This window comes from Oncorhynchus clarkii, chromosome 33 (assembly GCF_045791955.1).
Source record: "Oncorhynchus clarkii lewisi isolate Uvic-CL-2024 chromosome 33, UVic_Ocla_1.0, whole genome shotgun sequence".
NCBI lineage: Eukaryota > Metazoa > Chordata > Actinopteri > Salmoniformes > Salmonidae > Oncorhynchus > Oncorhynchus clarkii.
Window position 1 is genome coordinate 28,343,126 of NC_092179.1, and position 23,486 is coordinate 28,366,611.

Consider the following 23,486-nt stretch of genomic DNA (forward strand, 5'->3'; position numbering starts at 1 on the left):
CACAAAAAAATACAGTTTTATATATTTATGTTTGAAGCCTGAAATGTGGCAAAAGGTCGCAAAGTTCAAGGGGGCCGAATACTTTCGCAAGGCACTGTATATGTATTCTGGTCCTACTGTAGGAGGGGGATATCATCTCTCATCAGGATGATGTATCATCTCTCATCAGGATGGGATATCATCTCTCATCAGGATGGGGTATCATCTCTCATCAGGATGGGGTATCATCTCTCATCAGGATGGGATATCATCTCTCATCAGGATGATGTATCATCTCTCATCAGGATGGGGTATCATCTCTCATCAGGATAGGGCATCCTACTGTATGATATAGGGGTCTATTAGAAAACCTGTGCAAAATATGAATGTTTAAATAGTTTGTCGGTAAGTGTGGCTCAGTTAGTTGAGCACGGCGCTTGCCCTGCCAGGATCATGGGTTTTATCCCGCTGGGCCCACCCATATATAACATGTATGCACGCGTAACTGTGGATGAAAGCGTCTGCTAAGTGTCAGGTATTACAGCCAGTATTCGGCTCAGTTTAGAAGGTCAAGGATTTGTCCGAACCCACCAAGGTGATTGGACTTATGGTAGACGCTAGGTTATTTTGTGTTTATGCACAATATCTTTTGTGGTTATGCCCACTATCTTTCCCCTCACGTAGGCCGACGGTGTTTATGCGATTCATCCACTAGGCAAAACCCTGACAGGTAGCCTCTCTGTGGCCATATGTCCTCTCTTCTCTCCCAGTAGACACATCAGAGGATCAGTGGTGCGGTCAACCCTGTCTGGCACCAGGAAGGGGGGGGGGGGCAGGTAGTGTTCCCCCCCAGAGGGCTTCGTATCCTGGGGATCATCCATCCACCTGCCCCTGTGTCTGGCTGGACCCTGTACCCCTCGGATCAGAGCCTGAGGGTGAAGGAGGTTGTGGGTAAAGACACATGCTGGGAGGGGCAAGACACGGTTGTCTGCTTCCCTGATGGATGATCGCAAATGATTGCACTGCTGGGTGTGTGTGTGTCCTGCTTCCTGGGGGTGTTGGAGTTATGGGAAGAGGAACATGTGATAGGAGGGATTCATAGTAGGGTGGAATAAGGTTGAGATAAGAGCATCTTCATGTATTTATTTATACTTGTCATAATGTATATCAGGTCATATGTGAAGACATTTTAGGCAGATGTATCAACAGATAGCATCAACAGGTAGCATCAACAGGTAGCATCAACAGAGAGCACCAACAGAGAGCACCAACAGGTAGCATCAACAGGTAGCATCAACAGAGAGCACCAACAGAGAGCACCAACAGGTAGCATCAACAGAGAGCACCAACAGAGAGCACCAACAGAGAGCACCAACAGGTAGCATCAACAGAGAGCATCAACAGAGAGCACCAACAGGTAGCATCAACAGAGAGCACCAACAGAGAGCACCAACAGAGAGCACCAACAGAGAGCACCAACAGAGAGCATCAACAGAGAGCACCAACAGATAGCATCAACAGAGAGCATCAACAGAGAGCACCAACAGAGAGCACCAACAGAGAGCACCAACAGAGAGCACCAACAGAGAGCACCAACAGAGAGCACCAACAGAGAGCACCAACAGATAGCATCAACAGGTAGCATCAACAGGTAGCATCAACAGGTAGCACCCACAGAGAGCATCAACAGGTAGCATCAACAGAGAGCACCAACAGAGACCATAAGCCATACGACATGGTACCATGACAGCATCTAGTTATCAGCATCTAGTTAACACACACACATACAAACACAAACACAGACAAACACACACGCACAAACACACACGCACAAACACACACATTCACAAACACACACACACAAAACAAGGGGGGGACGGGGCGACCCCTTGTTTATTATGGATGCCAGATCTAGTATATCCAATCTACGTCTGAGGAAAGGTGCTCAACAAGGAACAGAAATAGCAATGCATGTGAATTGTGTTCAGTACAGTAAGATAACGTAGCGTAGCATTTTCCCCATTACCAGAAGCAGCTGCTCTTTCTCGGTTTTCTAATGTTATGGAGACTGGAAAGTTGTAATTAATAACTGGTGTTTGTTGTTTCTCGATGCAGAGCCTAAAATCTGAAAGGAAGAAAGAGAGAGTCGCAGCTTGCCAGAGTTATAATGATTGCAGTGCAGGTGCCTGGGAGATGCCCTTGAGAATGCGGTACAAGCGAGAACATGGAAAAAAAGTTTACATCCTGGGAGTTACAGCTGAGAGACACTGCATACAATGGCATTGGTTATTTCCAAATGGATAAATGCTGGAGCCAAATGCTCCTGGGTGACTAGGATCAGATTCCCCTCCCCAATCTTAATCTTAATCAAAAGTAGGGGGAAATTCCAAACTGACCCGAGATCAGCGTCTTATGGCAACTTCACCCTACACCGAGCCAAATACTTGTCAAGGCTGACACAACACCTCAAGAGACGGTCGAAGTTTGAGGACAAACGAGCTCCACTGAAACAAAGTACATCAACACAGACTAGTGCTGTCATGCCTCATTATTTAGAAAGGCAGGGTATTGACAGGAAGGCAGCTACTCTGTGACTAAATGCCTCAGCTCAGATCGATGACGAATCATGAATGATGGCTAATATGGCCGCCGCCAAACACAGGGCGGTGACAAAGAATCGTCCCAGTGAGTTTGTCTGGCAACGAGGATTGATTTTCTTGCAGGGTGAAGGTGTCCATATTAGGAAAGAGTCACACATCCATGGATGTGACTCAGACACAACCTCCATGGATGTGGGACTGTCCTAATATGGATACCATACAGGGCTGTGTTTCTCCACCACAGGAATAAACAAACAGAATGATCATTAGCCCAACGACAGTAAGACTCATTCCCATTTATAATCAGCTGATGATGTGTTTTGTGTGTTAAGCAGTGGAGGGCGGCCCGAGTTTCTGAAGCTAGAGATTCCTTTTTGTTGATACTATATTGCCGGGTGATTCAGAGAAGTAGGCCAGAGTCAACCACAGAGGGCTGTTGTGGTGGTTGAATGGTAATAGAGGCTTGTTGTTGCCAGCCTTTTTCTGGGAAGTTCTGTGTGATGTGAAATCATGGGTCTGAAAGGAATATTACCTGGGATGATTGAATTTAATCTTTTTATAAGAATGAATGAAAGTCACATTATTAATAATTCAATTGACTGCCGCGCTGCCTGGCTCTGTTGTGGATTATACAAATGTAATCATATTAAATGATGCATGTTATTGCATAATTACAGCGATAAAAGTTTTATGAGTCTACATGGGCCTCGGTTGTTTCGATCAAAGACGCCAATCATGAATTCCGTAAACAAGATCCAGAATTTGCAGAAGACGAGAGATGAAGTTTGAGGATGATCATGGATAGATTGTGTGCTGTCATATTGTAATGCCTAACCTCTAGCTCATTCACCATGAATACTGTAGCACAGTTAAAGAAAATGCATACATGGTAGACTTGTCCATATAGAAATATTGATCTCTAGTTTACACCTAATTATGACTGATCCAATCCAGAATTGGATTTGTCACAAGCGTAAAACACAATAGAGACACACCTCTTTAATCTGGTGCCCCACACAGAGAGGTGGAATACCATTATCCTAGAGAGGAGAGGATCCAGGTTGTGCTGTGCCAGTACAGGGGATCAGACCCAGCGTGGGGAGCTGGGGGCTGGGAGCTGGGGGCTGGGAGCTGGGGGCTGGGAGGGGGGGGGGGGCTTACAGTGGTAGCGGTAGTGGTGGCGCCAGCAAGCGTGCCACAGAAGGCAGGGACAGACAGCTGGGTGACCCTTGAGGATGCCAGACGGTGCCAGCCACCCCATTTGAGCCAGGCTGGCTGCCAAGCATTGTGGGAAGCATAAAGTCGTGTCTTTCTGGCTCTTGGGAAGTGAGACAAAGTGATATAGTAGCTGGTGTCTTGTTTCTCTGGAGATGCAGAGCCATTTTATTCATACTGTGACTCCGCCATGTTGTAATCTTCAGCCTTGAGGCAGCAGAACACAGAATAGTCTTTCTGTCTAATCCACACCAGAGAAAGGGTGAGAACTGTGCACGGCATGCTGCTGTCATCTGGACTGGCTGTGTTGTACTGTAGTCTGCAGCTTGTGTTGTTGGACTGAGCTCATGTGGTGTTGTTTTGGTTGGCCCCTGACTGGCACTGCTGGCTGGTAAAAGCCATCTGCACTGCAGCAGCGACCAAGCCCTGTCTTGTGCAAACCAAGCCCTGTCTTGTGCAAACCAAGCCCTGTCTTGTGCAAACCAAGCCCTGTCTTGTGCAAACCAAGCCCTGTCTTGTACAAACCAAGCCCTGTCTTGTGCAAACCAAGCCCTGTCTTGTACAAACCAAGCCCTGTCTTGTGCAAACCAAGCCCTGTCTTGTACAAACCAAGCCCTGTCTTGTACAAACCAAGCCCTGTCTTGTGCAAACCAAGCCCTGTCTTGTACAAACCAAGCCCTGTCTTGTGCAAACCAAGCCCTGTCTTGTACAAACCAAGCCCTGTCTTGTACAAACCAAGCCCTGTCTTGTACAAACCAAGCCCTGTCTTGTGCAAACCAAGCCCTGTCTTGTACAAACCAAGCCCTGTCTTGTGCAAAACAAGCCCTGTCTTGTGCACACCAAGCCCTGTCTTGTACAAACCAAGCCCTGTCTTGTACAAACCAAGCCCTGTCTTGTACAAACCAAGCCCTGTCTTGTGCAAACCAAGCCCTGTCTTGTACAAACCAAGCCCTGTCTTGTACAAACCAAGCCCTGTCTTGTACAAACCAAGCCCTGTCTTGTACAAACCAAGCCCTGTCTTGTACAAACCAAGCCCTGTCTTGTGCAAACCAAGCCCTGTCTTGTACAAACCAAGCCCTGTCTTGTGCAAAACAAGCCCTGTCTTGTGCACACCAAGCCAAGCAGAGGAGCATTGACGTGCCGCTGTCTATTTCCCCAAGGCATGTCTCATTCCCAGCATCTGCAAAATATCTATTTAATTGAGTTGAACACTGTTCAATTGGATTCTACTGGCAGTGACAGCCATTATGTTTATCAAATACTTGCTTTTCAAGGCCAAATCTAAAAAATGACATATTGAAACAATGTCAATCACATTGCCCTCTAAAGCCAATGCTCATAATGACTTCCATTTAGTATGAATCCCCATCAGACTCATTCTGTGGTTAGGAAACAAGCCTTGTGAATAATGTCTAGAGATGAATCTATATAGACAGCCTGCCTGCCTGCCTCACCTATTATATATGAGCTCATTTCCTTTCAAGGCTTTTCAGACAAACAGCACACAGTTTGCTCACTCTTCTTCCAGGAAGGGGTTCTGTTGTTGTCTCTCATCCTGAGGCTACTAGATTCATCCCCCTTTCTCTCCATCCTGCTGCAATTAACCCCTCGTGGTCCAGCGCTGGCTCTTATTGGTCTGCGTGGCGTCTCTTGGCGATTAAGTGGGTGGGGGGCGGATCCTAACGGGAGGGAGGGGAATATGGGGGAGGAGGGGTTGTGCGGAGCGATGGGGTAGGTGTCCCTCCACTCTCTGTAACTATCCGAGTGCAGTCGTGTCACAGCTAGCTGTACAGCCAGCCAGGGCAGGTGGGCTGGGCTCCTGACTCTAGTTAGGGCGCTATAGTCAGTCAGCCAACCAGGGAAGGAGCCAGGCAGGGAAGGAGAGCCTCAGCCAGCCAGTCGGTCCCTGTAACAACAGACAGCCATAATCCATCCATCCTTCCCAGAGAGGTGAGTGGGAGTCAGCTGGCTCCAACGCTTTACCCCCCCCCCTTCACATTTTACCCCCCCTTACACACACGCACACACACACACACACACACACACACACACACACACACACACACACACATACACACACACATACACACACACACACACACACACGCTATTGATTGCTGTTCGTTTGGTGTGCTCTCTCAGATCAGTAGGGAATGACTTATACTGATGGGACAGTTTACAGTTTGGCTTTGGCTAAGCTGGATGAGCCTGCTGGTTAAGAGAGAGGGAAAACATTGATTAAGGTCATTTAGCACGGCATGTTTTCTGACGTGTAATTGCGAGAGCCTCGGGGCTCAATAGCATTAGGCTAGGATTACAGGACGGACTAACACGGGCTAGAGCACTTTGAAAGCAGTTTATTTGAAAGCGTCCCCATTATGGCGTTGACGTGTGTCTCACAATTCACTTCACCCTACACTGCTCTAAACCGTGTTAGGACTTTTATTCTCTTTGTTTTGAGGTGGAATGGGTGTCACAGATTGATCCTGAATGTATTTCATGGTATTAAGTGAATGGGTGTCACAGATTGATCCTGAGTGTATTTCATGGTATTAAGTGAATGGGTGTCACAGATTGATCCTGAGTGTATTTCATGGTATTAAGTGAATGGGTGTCACAGATTGATCCTGAGTGTATTTCATGGTATTAAGTGAATGGGTGTCACAGATTGATCCTGAGTGTATTTCATGGTATTAAGTGAATGGGTGTCACAGATTGATCCTGAGTGTATTTCATGGTATTAAGTGAATGGGTGTCACAGATTGATCCTGAGTGTATTTCATGGTATTAAGTGAATGGGTGTCACAGATTGATCCTGAATGTATTTCATGGTATTAAGTGAATGGGTGTCACAGATTGATCCTGAGTGTATTTCATGGTATTAAGTGAATGGGTGTCACAGATTGATCCTGAGTGTATTTCATGGTATTAAGTGAATGGGTGTCACAGATTGATCCTGAGTGTATTTCATGGTATTAAGTGAATGGGTGTCACAGATTGATCCTGAGTGTATTTCATGGTATTAAGTGAATGGGTGTCACACAGATTGATCCTGAATGTATTTCATGGTATTAAGTGAATGGGTGTCACAGATTGATCCTGAATGTATTTCATGGTATTAAGTGAATGGGTGTCACAGATTGATCCTGAGTGTATTTCATGGTATTAAGTGAATGGGTGTCACAGATTGATCCTGAGTGTATTTCATGGTATTAAGTGAATGGGTGTCACAGATTGATCCTGAGTGTATTTCATGGTATTAAGTGAATGGGTGTCACAGATTGATCCTGAGTGTATTTCATGGTATTAAGCGAATGAGTGTCATGGTATTTCATGGTATTAAGTGAATGGGTGTCAACTCGAAAATGACTGTTTATCTCTTTGGATTTATCGTCTTAACATTTTCATGATTCTTCTGAAGGAACGGTGATGAGGTCCTTGATTGAATACATACGGTCACTTTCAATTTAGTATTAAAGACAAACCGTTTATGAAAACACCTCAGGGCGTACTCCACCTCACAACAGAGTCTCTGTGGCTGCATTTAGAACACAAACAGTTCTTTACAAAAGGCGCCAAATGAAAGAACTGTATGGATGAATGTGCTTGTCATTGTGTTGAGAAATGCGGAGGGAACACATCACTGTAGCTCCTTATTGTGAGAGTCTGGGTGATGTGTGGGAGTTTGGGTGATGTGTGAGAGTCTGGGTTATGTGTGGGAGTTTGGGTGATGTGTGAGAGTCTGGGTGATGTGTGGGAGTTTGGGTGATGTGTGAGAGTCTGGGTGATGTGTGGGAGTTTGGGTGATGTGTGAGAGTCTGGGTGATGTGTGGGAGTTTGGGTGATGTGTGAGAGTCTGGGTGATGTTTGGGTGATGTGTGAGAGTCTGGGTGATGTGTGGGAGTTTGGGTGATGTGTGAGAGTCTGGGTGATGTAAAGGGAGTTTGGGTGATGTGTGAGAGTCTGGGTGATGTAAAGGGAGTTTGGGTGATGTGTGAGAGTCTGGGTGATGTGTGGGAGTTTGGGTGATGTGTGAGAGTCTGGGTGATGTGTGGGAGTTTGGGTGATGTGTGAGAGTCTGGGTGATGTGTGGGAGTTTGGGTGATGTGTGAGAGTCTGGGTGATGTGTGGGAGTTTGGGTGATGTGTGAGAGTCTGGGTGATGTTTGGGTGATGTGTGAGAGTCTGGGTGATGTGTGGGAGTTTGGGTGATGTGTGAGAGTCTGGGTGATGTGTGGGAGTTTGGGTGATGTGTGAGAGTTTGGGTGATGTGTGGGAGTTTGGGTGATGTGTGGGAGTTTGGGTGATGTGTGGGAGTCTGGGTGATGTGTGAGAGTCTGGGTGATATGTGGGAGTTTGGGTCGCTGTTACACAAGAAGTCCTCAGAGAAAGGGTCACATGCTACTGTCGATGCCGGTCACACACACACAACACCACAAGGTACTCTTCTGATAAGACACCACTTCTTCCATTCCTCTGTATTACAGAGTCTTTACAGTCGTCCGTTCTACAAGCTGCAAATAGCATTGAAATCGTCTGGGTTTTTTCTCCCTTCGCCGAGCAACACTTACAGTATTGAATATTGCATGAGACGCTGTTTGCATGGATGAGAGGAGCCATTTCATCGCACTCTATGTTTGGAAAGTACGTGCCACAATGCATAGTAGGAAACATCAATACTAGACACTGCCGTTGTTATTAAACCTGAGGGAAATCTTGCACGTCAAGAGAAAAGGCTTCTGGGTTTACAGGAAGTTGAACAGAGTCTTCAGTGTGTATTGTGACTTTCCTAAAGTTTATTTTCTGGATGTGATATATTGTATACAGTACCAGTCAGTAGTTTGGACACTTTCTTTATTTGTTCTATTTTCTACGTTGTAGAATAATAGTGAAGACATCAGAACTATGAAATAACACATATGGAATCATGTAGTAACCAAAAAAGTGTGAAACAAATCAACATTTCCACCGGTATATTGTCCATTGCTTGTGTTTCTTGGCCCAAGCAAGTCTCTTCTTATTATTGCTGTCCTTTAGTACAGGTTTCTTTGCAGCAATTCGACCATGAAGGACTGATTCACACAGTCTCATCTGAACAGTTGATGTTGATCTGTCTGTTACTTGAACTCTGTGAAGCATTTATTTGGGCTGAAATCTGAGGTGCAGTTAACTCTAATGAACTTATCCTCTGCAGCAGAGGCAACTCTGGGTCTTCCTTTCCTGTGGCGGTCCTCATGAGAGCCAGTTTCATCATAGCGCTTGATGGTTTTTGAGACTGCACTTGAAGAAACTTTCAAAGTTCTTGACATTTTCCGTATTGACTGACCTTCATGTCTTAAAGTAATGATGGACTGTCATTTCTCTTCGCTTATTTGAGCTTTTCTTGCCATAATATGGACTTGGAGCAAATAGTCCATAGTATGGACTTTTACCAAATAGGGCTATCTTCTGTATACCACCCTTACCTTGTCATAATACAACTGATTGGCTTTAAAGCATTGTTAACTTTTAAGAAGGCTCACCTGTTAATTGAAATGCATTCCAGGTGACTGCCTCATGAACCTGTTTGAGAGAATGCCAGTTGTCATCAAGGCAAGGGTGGCTTTGAAGAATCTCAAATATAAAATATATTTAGATTTGTTTAACACTTTTTTGGTTACTACATAAATAAAAAACTTAATGAGTAGGTGCGTCCAAATGTTTGACTGGTACTGTACATATGATATACAGAAGAGGGAATCAACATGCTCTACATCTAGCAACATATCGAGACACACAGCGGGACTTACACGTTGTTGTTTATTAAATAGCTTGTGACTCAAACACCTATACTGTTAGTGTTGACTTAGCTTCAGGGCTGTGATATGGTTATTGGTCATAGCTGTGAGCTCTGTCTGGGGCCGGGCCCCTAGAGATATGGAGAGGCCCCTAGCGTGTGTTGCCCATCCGCAGCTCTAAGGGACTCGCTGCCTGTCAGAGACATCACCGATGATTCCATCAGGGGCTGGTGCCTAGGGATGCACCTCTATTAAATATTCAGCCAATACAGGCATGCTCTCAGGACAGCCCTCAGGGGTCCTCCTGTAAACTGGCCTTGGCTGCACTAAGCTAGGCTGAGGGGAGAGAGGAGTTAAATACCTTTAGGTAGTACTGTAGGGTTACTTTACCTGTACTGTATATTAGTTATTACTACATTTGCACACACTGTATATAGATTTTTCTATTGTGTTATTGACTGTACGTTTGTTTATCCCATGTGTAACTCTGTGTTGTTGTTTGTGTCGCACTGCTTTGCTTTATCTTGGCCAGGTGGCAGTTGTCAATGAGAACTTGTTTTCCACTGGCCTACCTGGTTAAATCAAGGTGAACTAAAAAATAAATAAATCAAGTTATCGCTATTGTACATCTATAGTGCATGTTGTCGAAGGGTGTGTTTATTTATTAATCAATATAATCAAGTCATTAATTCGCCCCTGTCCTCCAGTGCTTCTTAACACTGTATTGACGATGTAATCAAACGCGGTTTGAGTAACAAGCTTTTATTCTGAGATGTGTTATCAGTAAATGTCCCTTCTAACATCATGCTTGATTTGTAGGTCACTTTTTGTGAAGTATTATTTGTCTTCCTAACTACTCCTTCTTCTAGCCAAATACAACCATTCTGAATTGCACATTAGAGTCAGTCACTTAATTAAAGCAATTGACTTACCACCACAAAAGAGGATGGCAGAGAAATCAAAAGGGTTAGTTAGCGTTACGATTATAGGCTTATTTTTTCAAGAACAATCCAGATCGCCCCAAGTCTGTGACAGTCAACACGTTCTAACTGGGACAAATTGGGGTGGAAAATAGCAGAGAATTATAATCTTATTTCCCAGCACTTTGTAGACTAATTAATATTACTTTGGATTGTCAGCATTGTGTTAAGAAGACCACCGCAGGAGGGAAGAGGGAATTGTACCCAATGTGTCACAGCCGAGAGTGAGAGAGAGACAATTTACTCACTTCTAGAAAAGAATTTGAAGGCAGTGGAGATTTTAAACAGCCATCTGTTTTAGTTCTGCTCATTAGTGTGGCAGCCAATAATAACACAGGCTATGAATCAGGAAGTAGCTATTTGGATATCCAAACAGTATCATATGGATAGATAGTCATCACTTGTTAGCTGTTAGTCAAGGCTGACACTCTCACAAGATTTTCATACCATTTCCTTGAAAACCATCCCTGTAATTTTGTGATTTAGACTCAATTTGGGATACGGTATATAAAAACCATCCCTTCTTCACAGGAAATTAGCCTCCCCTCTCTACTCAATCATCCCAAATAGACAGTGCTACCGTCGATGTTATCAAAAGTGATGGATTTGGTGTGGGAATTGAAAGTATATCAGATAAGAGTCTCTTTCCTTTATGTCTGGTCTTCTCTCACAGAAGACTCACCTTATAGATTGATCAGGAGTTTGATGTGTAACATTGGGCATGAAGGACTATTGACGCTGTTCAGTAGTATAGTTTTTATCTCATGAAATGTTTAGTATTTATCTCATGTATTTATTATATTATTAGTAACATAGTATGTACTGTATCTCATGAAATGTTTGAAAGTTTAGGAGCTCTATTTTGTCTTACTATTCTGGCCCGGTTGCCTACACAGTACGCAGTAATCCAAAGGTATTGATCATCAGAAAGGAGACACGAGTCATCTAAGGGCCGGTCTCTCATCACTTCCCAAAACGGGGATATTGGTATGCTACCAGTTCCTCTGAGACGGTGATAGATCCATTCCAAATAGCATCCTATTCTCTTGTACTGCACTACTATGATAACAGTTTTTTGGACGCAGTCTTAGACGTGTCTCTGTCTGCCCTCTTCTTGTCTGTTATCCAAGGATACCTGGTCTCTGGAGACGTTTAGGAAAGGGACATCACATTCCCCCCTGTTGGTGTTGTAGTTGTGAAGAACACAGGACCGGCTCTAGTCTTTTAGGGGCCTTAAGTGAGATTTATTCCGTTTTAAAGCAAATTTTCTGCAGTTCTACACATTTTGCCATGACTTATGCCATGTTAATGATATCTGAGTGAGAGTGGCTAACAAAATCAATGCTGGCCCCCTGGAGGTCAGGGCTTTTGGGCACGTGCCCTGCGTGACCAGTCAGTATTCGGCCATGATTATTAGTTTAGATAACTGGCTAGACTAATTTACCAGTCTAAAAATTGTTAGCTGACATGGCTTATTGAGTGACTGAGATAACAACAACAAAATGGCTGATGCACAACCAACTTTCTGACTTGCACCTGGTGTATTCTTCTATTCTAACTCTCAACAGTAAGTTGAGACCCCGACTGAGTTTATAAACGGGTTGGGCGCCCCTTAGCAGCCTGGGGCCGGCCCTGGGAGAACAGAACAGGTTCCTTTATTTTCAGAGGGGCACATCTAAGTAGAAAGACGATGTGACCTGACAAAAGCTGCTGTCACTATGGAAACTCAAGCGTTAGCCCTGGGTGCAATCTTGATCCTGAGTACCATCATCGTCGAGTCAGAAGTTTATCTCTCCATGTTCCATTCTGGGAGGGGAAAGTCACTGTCAGCCACCACAAGTGCTTTGGATGCTGAAGCTCGTCGTAACAACTTCCAGGCAAAGTCGCGGCGTCGCCATCGGCCACTTAAGATAAGAGGAAGTGATTACAGCAAACAAGCCAGCTTTTTTCGAGGCTATCGATTTCCGTGTCTTTGTAGAATCCTATTGGAGAAAAGATGCATAGTGCCTTTCACTTTAAGCACCAACTGACTCTGTTTGAGATCAGGTCAGTGCAGCTCTTGCGGTGAAACGACAATTAAACATTTGATGTTGGAGTAGCTGGTGATCTTTGAAATGGCTTGTTCACAAAGTAACCACTCTGATTGATTCCATGTAAATACATCCAGGCTTTTAATGTGTAAAAGCAATGGGATACAAACTAGCTTGATAGCGTAGCTACACAGAAGCCCCATACATTTCTCTCCCAGACAATGGGTACGTTTACATGCACACAATACTATGATTATTGTGAATACCCAGATTGTGAATAGCTAATCATTCAAAAGAGTTTTTAAAAAATCTAGGTGTTTTAATCGGAGTGTGCTGCTTACTTGGAATATGACCTTAAGCTGGTTGAGATAATCAGAGTAAGATGTTTATGGCATACTCGACCTATTACCATAATCAGTTTGTTATTGAATTATTAGTGTGCATATAAATATACTCAATGGAAAGGCTCAAAGGCTCAACTGATGCCATCTAATCAATGCCACTAAGCACCTGTCCTGAATCAGGGCTTAACGAGCGGTGTGGCCAATTACCACCTACAACACTAAGCACCTGTCCTGAATCAGGACTTAACGAGCGGTGTGGCCAATTACCACCTACAACACTAAGCACCTGTCCTGAATCAGGACTTAACGAGCGGTGTGGCCAATTACCACCTACTACACTAAGCGCCTGTCCTGAATCAGGGCTTAACGAGGGGTGTGGCCAATTACCACCTACTACACTAAGCGCCTGTCCTGAATCAGGACTTAACGAGGGGTGTGGCCAATTACCACCTACAACACTAAGCACCTGTCCTGAATCAGGACTTAACGAGCGGTGTGGCCAATTACCACCTACAACACTAAGCGCCTGTCCTGAATCAGGACTTAACGAGCGGTGTGGCCAATTACCACCTACAACACTAAGCACCTGTCCTGAATCAGGACTTAACGAGCGGTGTGGCCAATTACCACCTACAACACTAACCACCTGTCCTGAATCAGGACTTAACGAGCGGTGTGGCCAATTACCACCTACAACATTCTCAACATAGACACAATTAATCAATTGTTGATGATAGTATGCTTTTAATATTGTAGAAAATATGTAATGAAAATAGCATCTAGGCCCGTTGAAGCAAACAATCAATACCACCATCAATTAAAACAAGGAGGAAGTGAATAAATGTTTCTCGTGAAGATCTGCACCTTCACACATGATGATTCAATCACTCACCCTGGGCACGGTCATCATTGAGACTGCCTCCTAATAATAGAGTTTGGGGACAAATTAAATGGCAAAATGATGAATGACATATGGCCAATGAGAAATTGGCTATCGTGAAATGGGATCCATGCCAGACAGGCCACAGGCAATTTATAGTTTCCATTTATTTCATGGAATTGAGATGTTCAGAGACCTATATTCCAAAAAGATGGAGGAGCTGAGAATTCCCATTTAACTGTCAAGGATTCCATTTGTACAGGACAAACTTTTGCTCCAATTGAAATAGTTTCCAACTCTACATACAGTACAGTTAGAAAACATGCCCTTTCCAGCTCCGTCTTCTTAACAGGCTCACCCTGTTAGCATTGCAAAAGGGAAGGATTTTATTATTGTATAACCAACTGTGAACTTGATATTTAAATTCCTGGTGTTATCCAATGCTGATATGAATAGCTTTCAATCCCTTTGAAAAGCACGAAAGAGGTTGTAAAAATCAATGAGCAGGGAGAACGCACCCGTGCATGTCCACACTGTTATATCTCTCAGAGGAACACCCACACTTCTCTCCCAACACCCATTGTGGGCCTTTCATACAACTCATTATTTTCTCCTTTTGAGCCTGTCTTTGGGTTTCAGCTTTGTCTTGGATGAGTTATAGATGTCAGAGGAGAAGTAATGTTCACTCGACTAAAATGGAATTAGCAAACTATCCTAAGCAATGACAAATGATTCACTTTTCTAAGGGATTGGAAGTCATCTCTGATCTGTCATCTCTGGTATGTCATCTCTGGTATGTGGTAGAGGACAGTTGCTCAGTCACATATGATTGAATTGAGACTACAATACTTCAGGGTTTATTGTTTCATGTCCTTGAGCAGGTTAAATCCTCTCCTCTCTCCCCTCTTAGACAGTCGATGAGGTTCCCACACGTTGTTGGTTCATTTGTCGTATTTATTTAGTTCCCTGTATGTATGACTGTAGCTATGCTGGATCAAATTGGCTGCATTTTCCTCTGAGGCTCAATTTCTAGCTTTAGTGAGGTGATCAGATTCCAAATGTTAATTCATGCTAGAGATACATACACACAGATTGTCATGGCAACCATCCACTGTGTGTGTGTGTGTGTGTGTGTGTGTGTGTGTGTGTGTGTGTGTGTGTGTGTGTGTGTGTGTGTGTGTGTGTGTGTGTGTGTGTGTGTGTGTGTGTGTGTGTGTGTGTGTGCATGAGCCTGAGACGGAGAGAGAACTAATACATTATTATTGAGAAGGATTTATTAGGTGTGATAAGAGAAAATGGAATTGGACATGACTGAAACATATTTCTGGAGATCCCCAATCTCTGGAGCTGTGGTAATTAAACCGCGTGTGCAGAAATGATCACTAGTTGAACCATATGGCCTTTGTTTAGGGGTTCTGGGTACATCACCTGCATAATAACCAGACCAGTGTTCAGATACTATTTGAAATCATTTCAAATACTTTATCTGGGCTTGATGATTCCGCTTGCCCGACACAATGGAACCGATACAATAGTTTCAAAACTGAAAAACCCACCCACCCACACTCCAGCCAGGCTCAAACAAACACTCAAAGTATTGGAAATATTTTAAATAGTATTTGAACCCAGGCCTGATAAGAAAGTCAAAACCATCCAATGATGTCATGCTAACATGTTCCATACATCACATATACAGTCCTGATCCATACATCACATATACAGTCCCGATCCATACATCACATATACAGTCCAGATCCATACATCACATATACAGTCCTGATCCATACATCACATATACAGTCCCGATCCATACATCACATATACAGTCCAGATCCATACATCACATATACAGTCCCGATCCATACATCACATATACAGTCCCGATCCATACATCACATATACAGTCCCGATCCATACATCACATATACAGTCCTGATCCATACATCACATATACAGTCCCGATCCATACATCACATATACAGTCCCGATCCATACATCCCATAGACAGTCCTGATCCATACATCACATAGACAGTCCCAATCCATACATCACATATATAGTCATGTTTTGACCCTGCTGGTGATCTATGAATGTTTGAACATTTTGAAGAGTGATGTGGCCTTAATGGCCATGTACTCTTATAACCTTCACTAGGTTCCTGCCTTTCTAGGGGGTTTTTCCTAGCCACCGTGCTTCTACATCTGCATTGCTTGCTGTTTGTGGTTTTAGGCTGGGTGTCTGTACAGCACATCTTCTGATGTAAAAAGGGCTTCATAAATACATTTTATTTGTTGAGAAATTATCCCAGGATACACAATACCCAGATGTCAATAGCCTAATGAAGATTTAAAGAGGGCCACCGCCACTCAATGTACTAATTAGAGAGGATAAATGATCAACAACAGTGATAGATGGGAGGAGGTGATTGGAAATTGAGCGAATCCCCAACCACGACAGAGTTTGCTTGTTTCCGGCATATCTCCTGGCTCCCTGGGGACTGGGTAGGTTTCATTAAGGCAGCGTGATAGGAAGCCAGATGCAGGTACAACGCATAGTGATTATTGTGACTTTGCCATTGTAATTGTTTGTAAGCTTATGTAGTCAAATTAATCTATGATCGGATGCTATCCATTTGTTGTTTTGTATGCTGTTCTTTGTATGACATTTTAATATTTGATTATTAACCAATGATATTAGGCCACTCTTGGCCATGATTACAGACACCTGTGTCTTTTGACACTACATAAACGAGTCATCCCACAGTGTTAGTGATTATACTCTGATGAAGACAGCTTGGCTGTCGAATCGTTGGTATTACATTTTTGCATCTGAGCTCCTAGAGTGTGCGGCTCTCTTTTATTTTCAAGTTTTCTACTCCGCTAGCCAGCACCTCATCTTAATAGGTGTGCGTTTCTTTTTCTTCTACAACGCATAGTGCACCTCGGGGTGAAGTTTCCCCTAGGTACAGATCCAGGATCACCTTCCCCTCCACAAATCATTAAGTTAACCATTCGTCAGGGAAATGCAAAACTGACTCAAGATCAGTGTCTAGGGGCAACTTCACCCTACACAGAGTGCATTACCTGCAGGTTGGAAAGGGTTTCTCTTTTACACGGTGCAGAGATGCACGTTTCTGAGTTTACCTGAAGGGTTACTGGAAGGGTGAAGGAGAGGATTGTTGGTATTTGTGGAGGGATGACAAAATGGAATGAACGATTGATATGGTGGGAAGATGGATGGCTTCTGTCTTTATCACTCATCTCTGACACCTCTCTCTCTTCTCTCTCTCTCTCTCTCTCTCTCTCTCTCTCTCTCTCTCTCTCTCTCTCTCTGGTAGTTGGGATGACAGCAGTTCGGTCAGCAGCGGTCTCAGTGACACTGTAGATAACATCAGCACAGACGATCTGAACACGCCCACCTACCCTGCCATCACATCGTCACCACGCAAGAACAAGGCAGCCCAGGTACAGTACACCATGGAGTGTAAATGAAGGAAGTCGGCTTGTCCGAGCCTGAACAACCCATAGAGCCTATATCCTGTTTATTCTCTTATAAATGAACAAGAATAGAGTATATCCATGCTTCCAGACATTGAACTAACTGTGAGTAATGATACTGAAGCATCACTGTCTTTGCACCTGCTTCAATTAAAACAGGGACTTGTCTGTCATACTGTGTATGTGTAACAGTGAGGTATATCACTGTAGTCTGGAAAGGAAGCTATTTACTTTGTTTTAATTGGCTTTCAAGAGAGAAAGCCAAAGAAATGTACAGCGGAACCCATTCCTTGTGCAGTGTTCAGGGAGCATGGTAAAAATAGCCAAGTATGTGTGCCTTGTGGAAACCTCAACAGATTGATCTCTTAAGAGACTGTTGGTGTGGTTAGTGGGGGGGGTTCACCATCTGTCAGGTTGCTTACTCATACTGTATTGTGTGTGTGTGTGTGTGGTTTTGTTTTGTTTTACTATCCTTGTGGGGCCCAGAAGTCTTCATAAGGATAGTAAAACAAGGAAAAAACCTGTTTATAATTAGGGGTTAAGTTTAGGTTTATAATTAGGGGTTAGGGAAAATAGGGTTTTGACATGTTTTGGTCACCACAAGGATAGTAAAATAAAGGTGTGTGGGTTACTGACTGTCCCAGGCGGACACACACCAGCATGTGGAGCAGGAGGTCAGCAGCAGCTGGGCCGGAGCTGAAGATCTGAAGAAGGTGGACGAGGAGCTGGATGTCAGCATGGAGCCCGGCTCAAAGTGGAAGCCTTCCTCCTCCTCTGCCTCCTCGCCAGCGGGGCAGTGCGGTGAGGATCCCGGGCAGAAGACGGGCCTACCCATGTCCCAGACTGGCTCCTGGAGGAGGGGTATGACTGCCCAGGTGGGCATCACGCCCCCCCGGACCAAAGGAACCAGCGCCACCCTAAAAACCCCTGGTAGGACCCGCCCTCCTTCTTCAACCTACTTCAGACCTTGCTTATTTCTTTCTACCATGGCCCTGTTGGAAAACTGTAGAAATAACTTCCTTCCTTTCTTGTTGTCTTGAGGTGAGCACAGATCTACAGTATAAGTGATTGTATCGGTGTATCCAAGGTTACCGCCGTATTACGTCCACCAATTCAGATCTGTGATTACTTCAAGGAAGGTAGGAAGGATGTATTTCTGATTTGAACAGGGCCCATGTCTAACTGAGGATGGATGGTGGTGTAGATTGTTCTCTGACTGGTCATTCATTCAATCAAACTGCCTGTCTGGTTGATATTAGGACCAGGAAATGTCCATCCTAGCTTTATTTATAAGTGAATTTTATTTGTTGATGTGTTCCAGTTTGACATTGATTAGATAACAGGGTCAAAGATTTTAGCCAATCAGATTATTCATTAGGAAACCTGTGTCGTTGCCCTTTGAGGCCCTCGGTAATGTTTGTCGTTTCTCCGTTCTACTTTATATTTTTCTCAATCGTGTTTTGGTTTGCTCAGCAAGTCTTCTCATGTTTGGATTAGTATAGCTTTCTATTTTAGCTGAGCTTTGTGAAAAGAGTTGTAAAATGTTAGCGAAGTGTAAAGTCATTTGGCACACCTGCCCTGTAGCCCTACAGATGATGACAAAGATGAGTCCCGTTATTTACCAATAAGCTGCGAGGTCCGTCTCCCCTCTGCTCGATCCTAGCTAAATTATTCCGTACCCCAGCAGTTTGCAGAGGGGAAGGTGTTTGCCAGCTTGTTAATGACTGGCCTTTGTATCGACAGGTAAAACTGATGACGCCAAGGCCTCAGAAAAATGCAAGGCCCCCTCCAAGACCGCTGGCATCCAGCGCTCGCCCTCCGACGCCGGCAAGAGCAGTGGCGACGAGGGCAAGAAACCCCCCTCAGGCATCGCCCGCCCCCCCACCACTGGGTCGTTCGGCTATAAAAAGATGGCCAGCCCCCCCTCCGGTGCCCTCATCACGGCCAGTGGTGCCACCCTGGCCAGTGGCTCCGCCACCCTGGGGAAGGTGCCCAAGTCTTCGGCTATCGGCAAGGGGACAGGGATCAGCGGAGGCCGTAAGACCAGCCTGGATGGATCCCAGCCCCAGGACGATGGGGTGCTGATGGGCTGCGGAGGCTCCAAGGTGCCCCTCCAGTACCGCTCTCTGCCACGGCCGGCCAAGTCCTCCAGCGGGGGGGTGGTGGGGCGCAGCGGCCACCGCTCCAGTTCCAGCAGCATTGATTCCAATGTCAGCTGCAAGTCGGCCGGAGGAACGGGGACCAAGCGAAGGGACGCTGGGAAGGTGGGCTCGGGGCGCTCCAGCCCCATCCCCATCACCATCAACCAGACGGACAAGGAGAAAGTGGCCGTGTCAGACCAGGACCCAGCAGGTTTATCCACCTCCCCCAAGTCCAGCCCCACCTCCACGGGCCAGTCTGGCCTCAGGCAACCAGGGTCCAAGTACCCGGACATCGCCTCACCTACCTTCCGCAGGTCAGTCAACACTGCTCACTTGGTTTCCCCTGCACTCTTATAAGAGCTTGGTAGCCAGAGCCAAGCAGCTGCCATTTTTCATCTCTATTGTAAAGGTAGAGAGAGCTTGTTGTTCCCTAGGCACTCTCACCGACTGCGTGCTCGAGGCCACCACAGAATAATGAAGTGTTGTTTGTGAGGTACAATGTTGTTTCTCAGCTCCAAGATGCTATTGATAGATAGTGTTCATTGGTGCTGTCAGAATTACAGGTAGAGGTTCACTTCTTCTCTGAAGCGACGCAGAATTAGCATTCATATTTATTTATATATATTTTTTTTTTTAGGTAATAAGGTAACAAGACACTAAATCCTATCCCAGCACAGAAACATTGGTCTGAGTTTGTTCGTTGGGCTTTAGAGTCAGAGAGGCAAAGGTTGCCCCCTGCTGTTCGGTAGATGTCATCACAGAAACTGATGGCATTTCTCTCAAGATGAACGGTAGATGATTTGCCATTCAGGTCAGGCTAAACTGATTCACTGACAGTGAGAAAGCTATTCTGTTCGCGAACCCCTGTCTCATTGGTTAGGTGCGCTCACAAGGCGTGTCCGGACACGGCCGTGCCGTCCGACCTGTCGAGGCACAGAGTGCATTTTTGATTTGTGCGTATACCCCTTAGAAAAAGGCACCTATTAATTGGGAGCCTGTTTGATGTCAGCCCCACGTCAGACACGACAGGAAGGACCTGTGAACAACATATGTGTTTCTGAGTGACCAGATTGGCTGATTACATGCATGGAAAATAAATGGGGCAATGCTATGACCACAGCTGTCTGAACCACAGCTGTCTGAATTAAAATCACTGGGAGCTCCGTCGTCTCAACAGTCACCCTATTCCCATAGGGCTCTGGTCTAAAGTAGTGTACTAAGTAGTGCAATATATAGGGAATAGGGTGCCATTTGGGATGCAGACATACTCTAACAGAGGCAGTAGGGAAGGTGTACTTCTTCATAGTGTCTATGAAGAAGAATATGGTAGGCTTATGAGATAGGGGAGGGGCAGTGTTGAGCGAAACGCAAACTTTCCCCAAGCTCCTATTTCCTTGGTGTAATTAAATAAATGTAATACTGTTCTATATCAAACAACCTAGTTCTGAACCTAGAGACTGAGTTTGTTCAGTCTATGAGGGGATCATGATTGCCATAGATAGTCTGTGAGTGAATGGAACCATCTTTCTCTCTCTCCCAGGTTGTTTGGCACCAAAGCCAGCAGCAAGGCCAGTACCCCAGGCACACCCGACTCAGGCAAGTGCCCCTCTGCGTTGGGCAGCCCTCATGGAACATTGGCGCGCCAGGCCAGCCTGGACTCTCCCTCCTCGGGCACGGGGAGCCTGGGCAGCGCGGGCGGGCAGAGTGGGGCTAGCAGCCCACTTTATGGCAAGGCCCCTGACCTGGGCACTGATTCGCCTGCCTCCAGCCCGGCGTCAGGCCTCTCGTTGCCCTCCAACGCCCGCCCCTGGCCCACCAACCTCAGCAGCTCCTCGGCATGCTCTGGCAGTAAGGACACACTGAGCTGCCAGAGCATGACCAGTCTGCACACCAGCTCCGAGTCCATTGACCTGCTGCTGGGGCACCACCACGGCCCCAAAGTCACCCGCACGGCCAGCGTCAAGTCCACGCTTTCTGAGGGGTGAGTCCCAATGTGGAACAACTCCATTAGGTTCCTGTGGGTAGTTTGTTTCAGACCAGTGGGTGTAACATGTACATCAGTGGTGGCTGATGGGAAAAGATATTGTAATGGTTGGAATGAAGGGAACGATATCAAACACAGGGAAGCTACGTGTTTCACTCCGTTCCGTTTATTCCATTCCAGCCATTACAATGAGCCCGTCCTCCTATATCTTATCACACCAGCCGTCTCTGACACACAGCCATCAATGTACAGACACTTTGAAAATGGACTTGTAGACTGTATGTATGGAATACAACGTCATGCTCGTCTTGTCTTTTCAGTATAGCTCACTGTTGTCATAGCGGTTTGTAATATTTCCTTCATTCACAGATTGTTGTCTAAATTGAGAGTATCAAACTAACCCAAATGTTCGGTTTAATGTGTGCTTTCCGTATGTCTGTTTCTTGGGTAACGTTGCCCATTGTAGTGATTGTCCTTTAGCATTCTCACTTTAGACAGTCTGTGTGTTCTATCAGTCAATAGATGTGAATTGAATCCATGGCATCATGATCGTTTAAATGTAGAATCTTAATTTGACCAGTTTCTCACAGCAGGAAAATAATCCTCCAGCAAAGTGGAAATTACAGACTTTAGAAGCCTTTTTTAACCTCAAGTACAGTACCCTAAAATATTGCATTTACTGCTGTACAACAACAGGGTGATCAAATTAAGATCCTACACCTGTAGGTAATTCTAATGTTTTTCGTTCTCTGTGTCTTAACAGCATGCCTCTTGACAGAAACACACTCCCCAAAAAGGGACTGAGGTAACTCATCACTCATACGTTGTCCTTTTAGTGTTTCCTTGTTTTGGCTTTTCATTCTCACAAGTTATTCATACATGTCTTTCTGACTGACAAAATCTCATGTTGTGTCTATCATGTTGGTGTAGGAAAGCAGTGTTACATAATGACGTTAGTATTTTGCTTGACATTTGTCTCAGGAGATTTAGCCGATGAGGGTTTGGCACATTGAAAATTGAAAATATTAATGGGAGTGACAATTTAGTTTCACCTCATAAAAGGCTTAAATTGCTGTACAAATCCTGTTGAAGAATTCTCTTCTAGAGGTAGACTATTAGTCACTGTTGTTCCTCTGGACACTCCACAGTTCCTCACAGATTACAGGTGCCTGAAGTCAATGATCCCATGTAGTCTAGTGCATTCTGAATAGTTATATCCAGGCTCTTTTTGTACTTTCTTTCCTCCTCGGCAAGGCAGGGCATCCATTTTAAATCAAGTTTCCACTACTCCTGTCCTATCTAATGACTGAAATCGTGTCCAGACCCTCAACACTAGAAGGTGTGACACCCTATTGGCACCCTATTCCCTATATATAGTGCCCTACTTTTGATCTGGGTCCATAGGGCTCTGCTCAAAAGAAGTGCACTATGGAATATGGTTCCATTTGGGATTCAGCCCCTATCACACCACCATGCGACAAATGTTTTTTTCTACCCAATTACTCTGTCTGCAAAAAGCATTGCAACAAGTCCAGGCTCCTGCCCAGGGTTTGATATTTCTCTTTATTAGACTGCAGTAGAGAGTGAATCTCTACCTTGAGTAGGAGTTCTGCAACCTTTTATAATTCACTGCATGTAATGCTAAGGGGATGTTTGACACAGAAAGAACACGTATTTCCTTTTAACTGTACTTTCACAGCAGGCGTGGAGGCATTTTCCCTTCAGAAGTTTATTTCTATTGATCTCAGAAGCCACTCAGCAGTTTAGGACTGGGTTGTATTTCTTGTCCCTGCCTTTTTTTCTAGCCCAGAGGGATTCAAAGCAACAAATTGCCTTTTTTTCTAGCCCAGAGGGATTCAAAGCAACAAATTGCCTTTTTTCAAGCCAGATAATAGCTTAATGATTATGATATTCATGTGTCCAATGCTCAGTTTTAAATGCACATTAAGCAGACTTCAAAACATACTCTGATTGAGGCATTCTCTCCTCTGAACTCAAAGTGGAACTCAAAATCGATGGACAATTCTGTGCAAAATAGGCCATTTGATTTGAAGTTGAAC

The 23,486-nt window shown here is 44.8% G+C and overlaps 1 protein-coding gene across 6 annotated transcripts in view; it reads left to right on the forward strand.

Annotated features, from left to right (window-relative positions):
- Positions 1-23,486, forward strand: part of LOC139393207 (neuron navigator 3) — a 233,241-nt gene that overhangs the window by 171,847 nt on the left and 37,908 nt on the right. For all 6 annotated transcript variants that reach the window (XM_071141644.1, XM_071141645.1, XM_071141647.1 and 3 more), the window contains exons 13-17: positions 17,142-17,268; positions 17,946-18,231; positions 19,045-19,756; positions 20,983-21,423; positions 22,190-22,231. In XM_071141644.1, the coding sequence (XP_070997745.1) occupies positions 17,142-17,268; positions 17,946-18,231; positions 19,045-19,756; positions 20,983-21,423; positions 22,190-22,231 (1,608 nt within the window). The remainder of the gene's footprint in view (positions 1-17,141; positions 17,269-17,945; positions 18,232-19,044; positions 19,757-20,982; positions 21,424-22,189; positions 22,232-23,486) is intronic.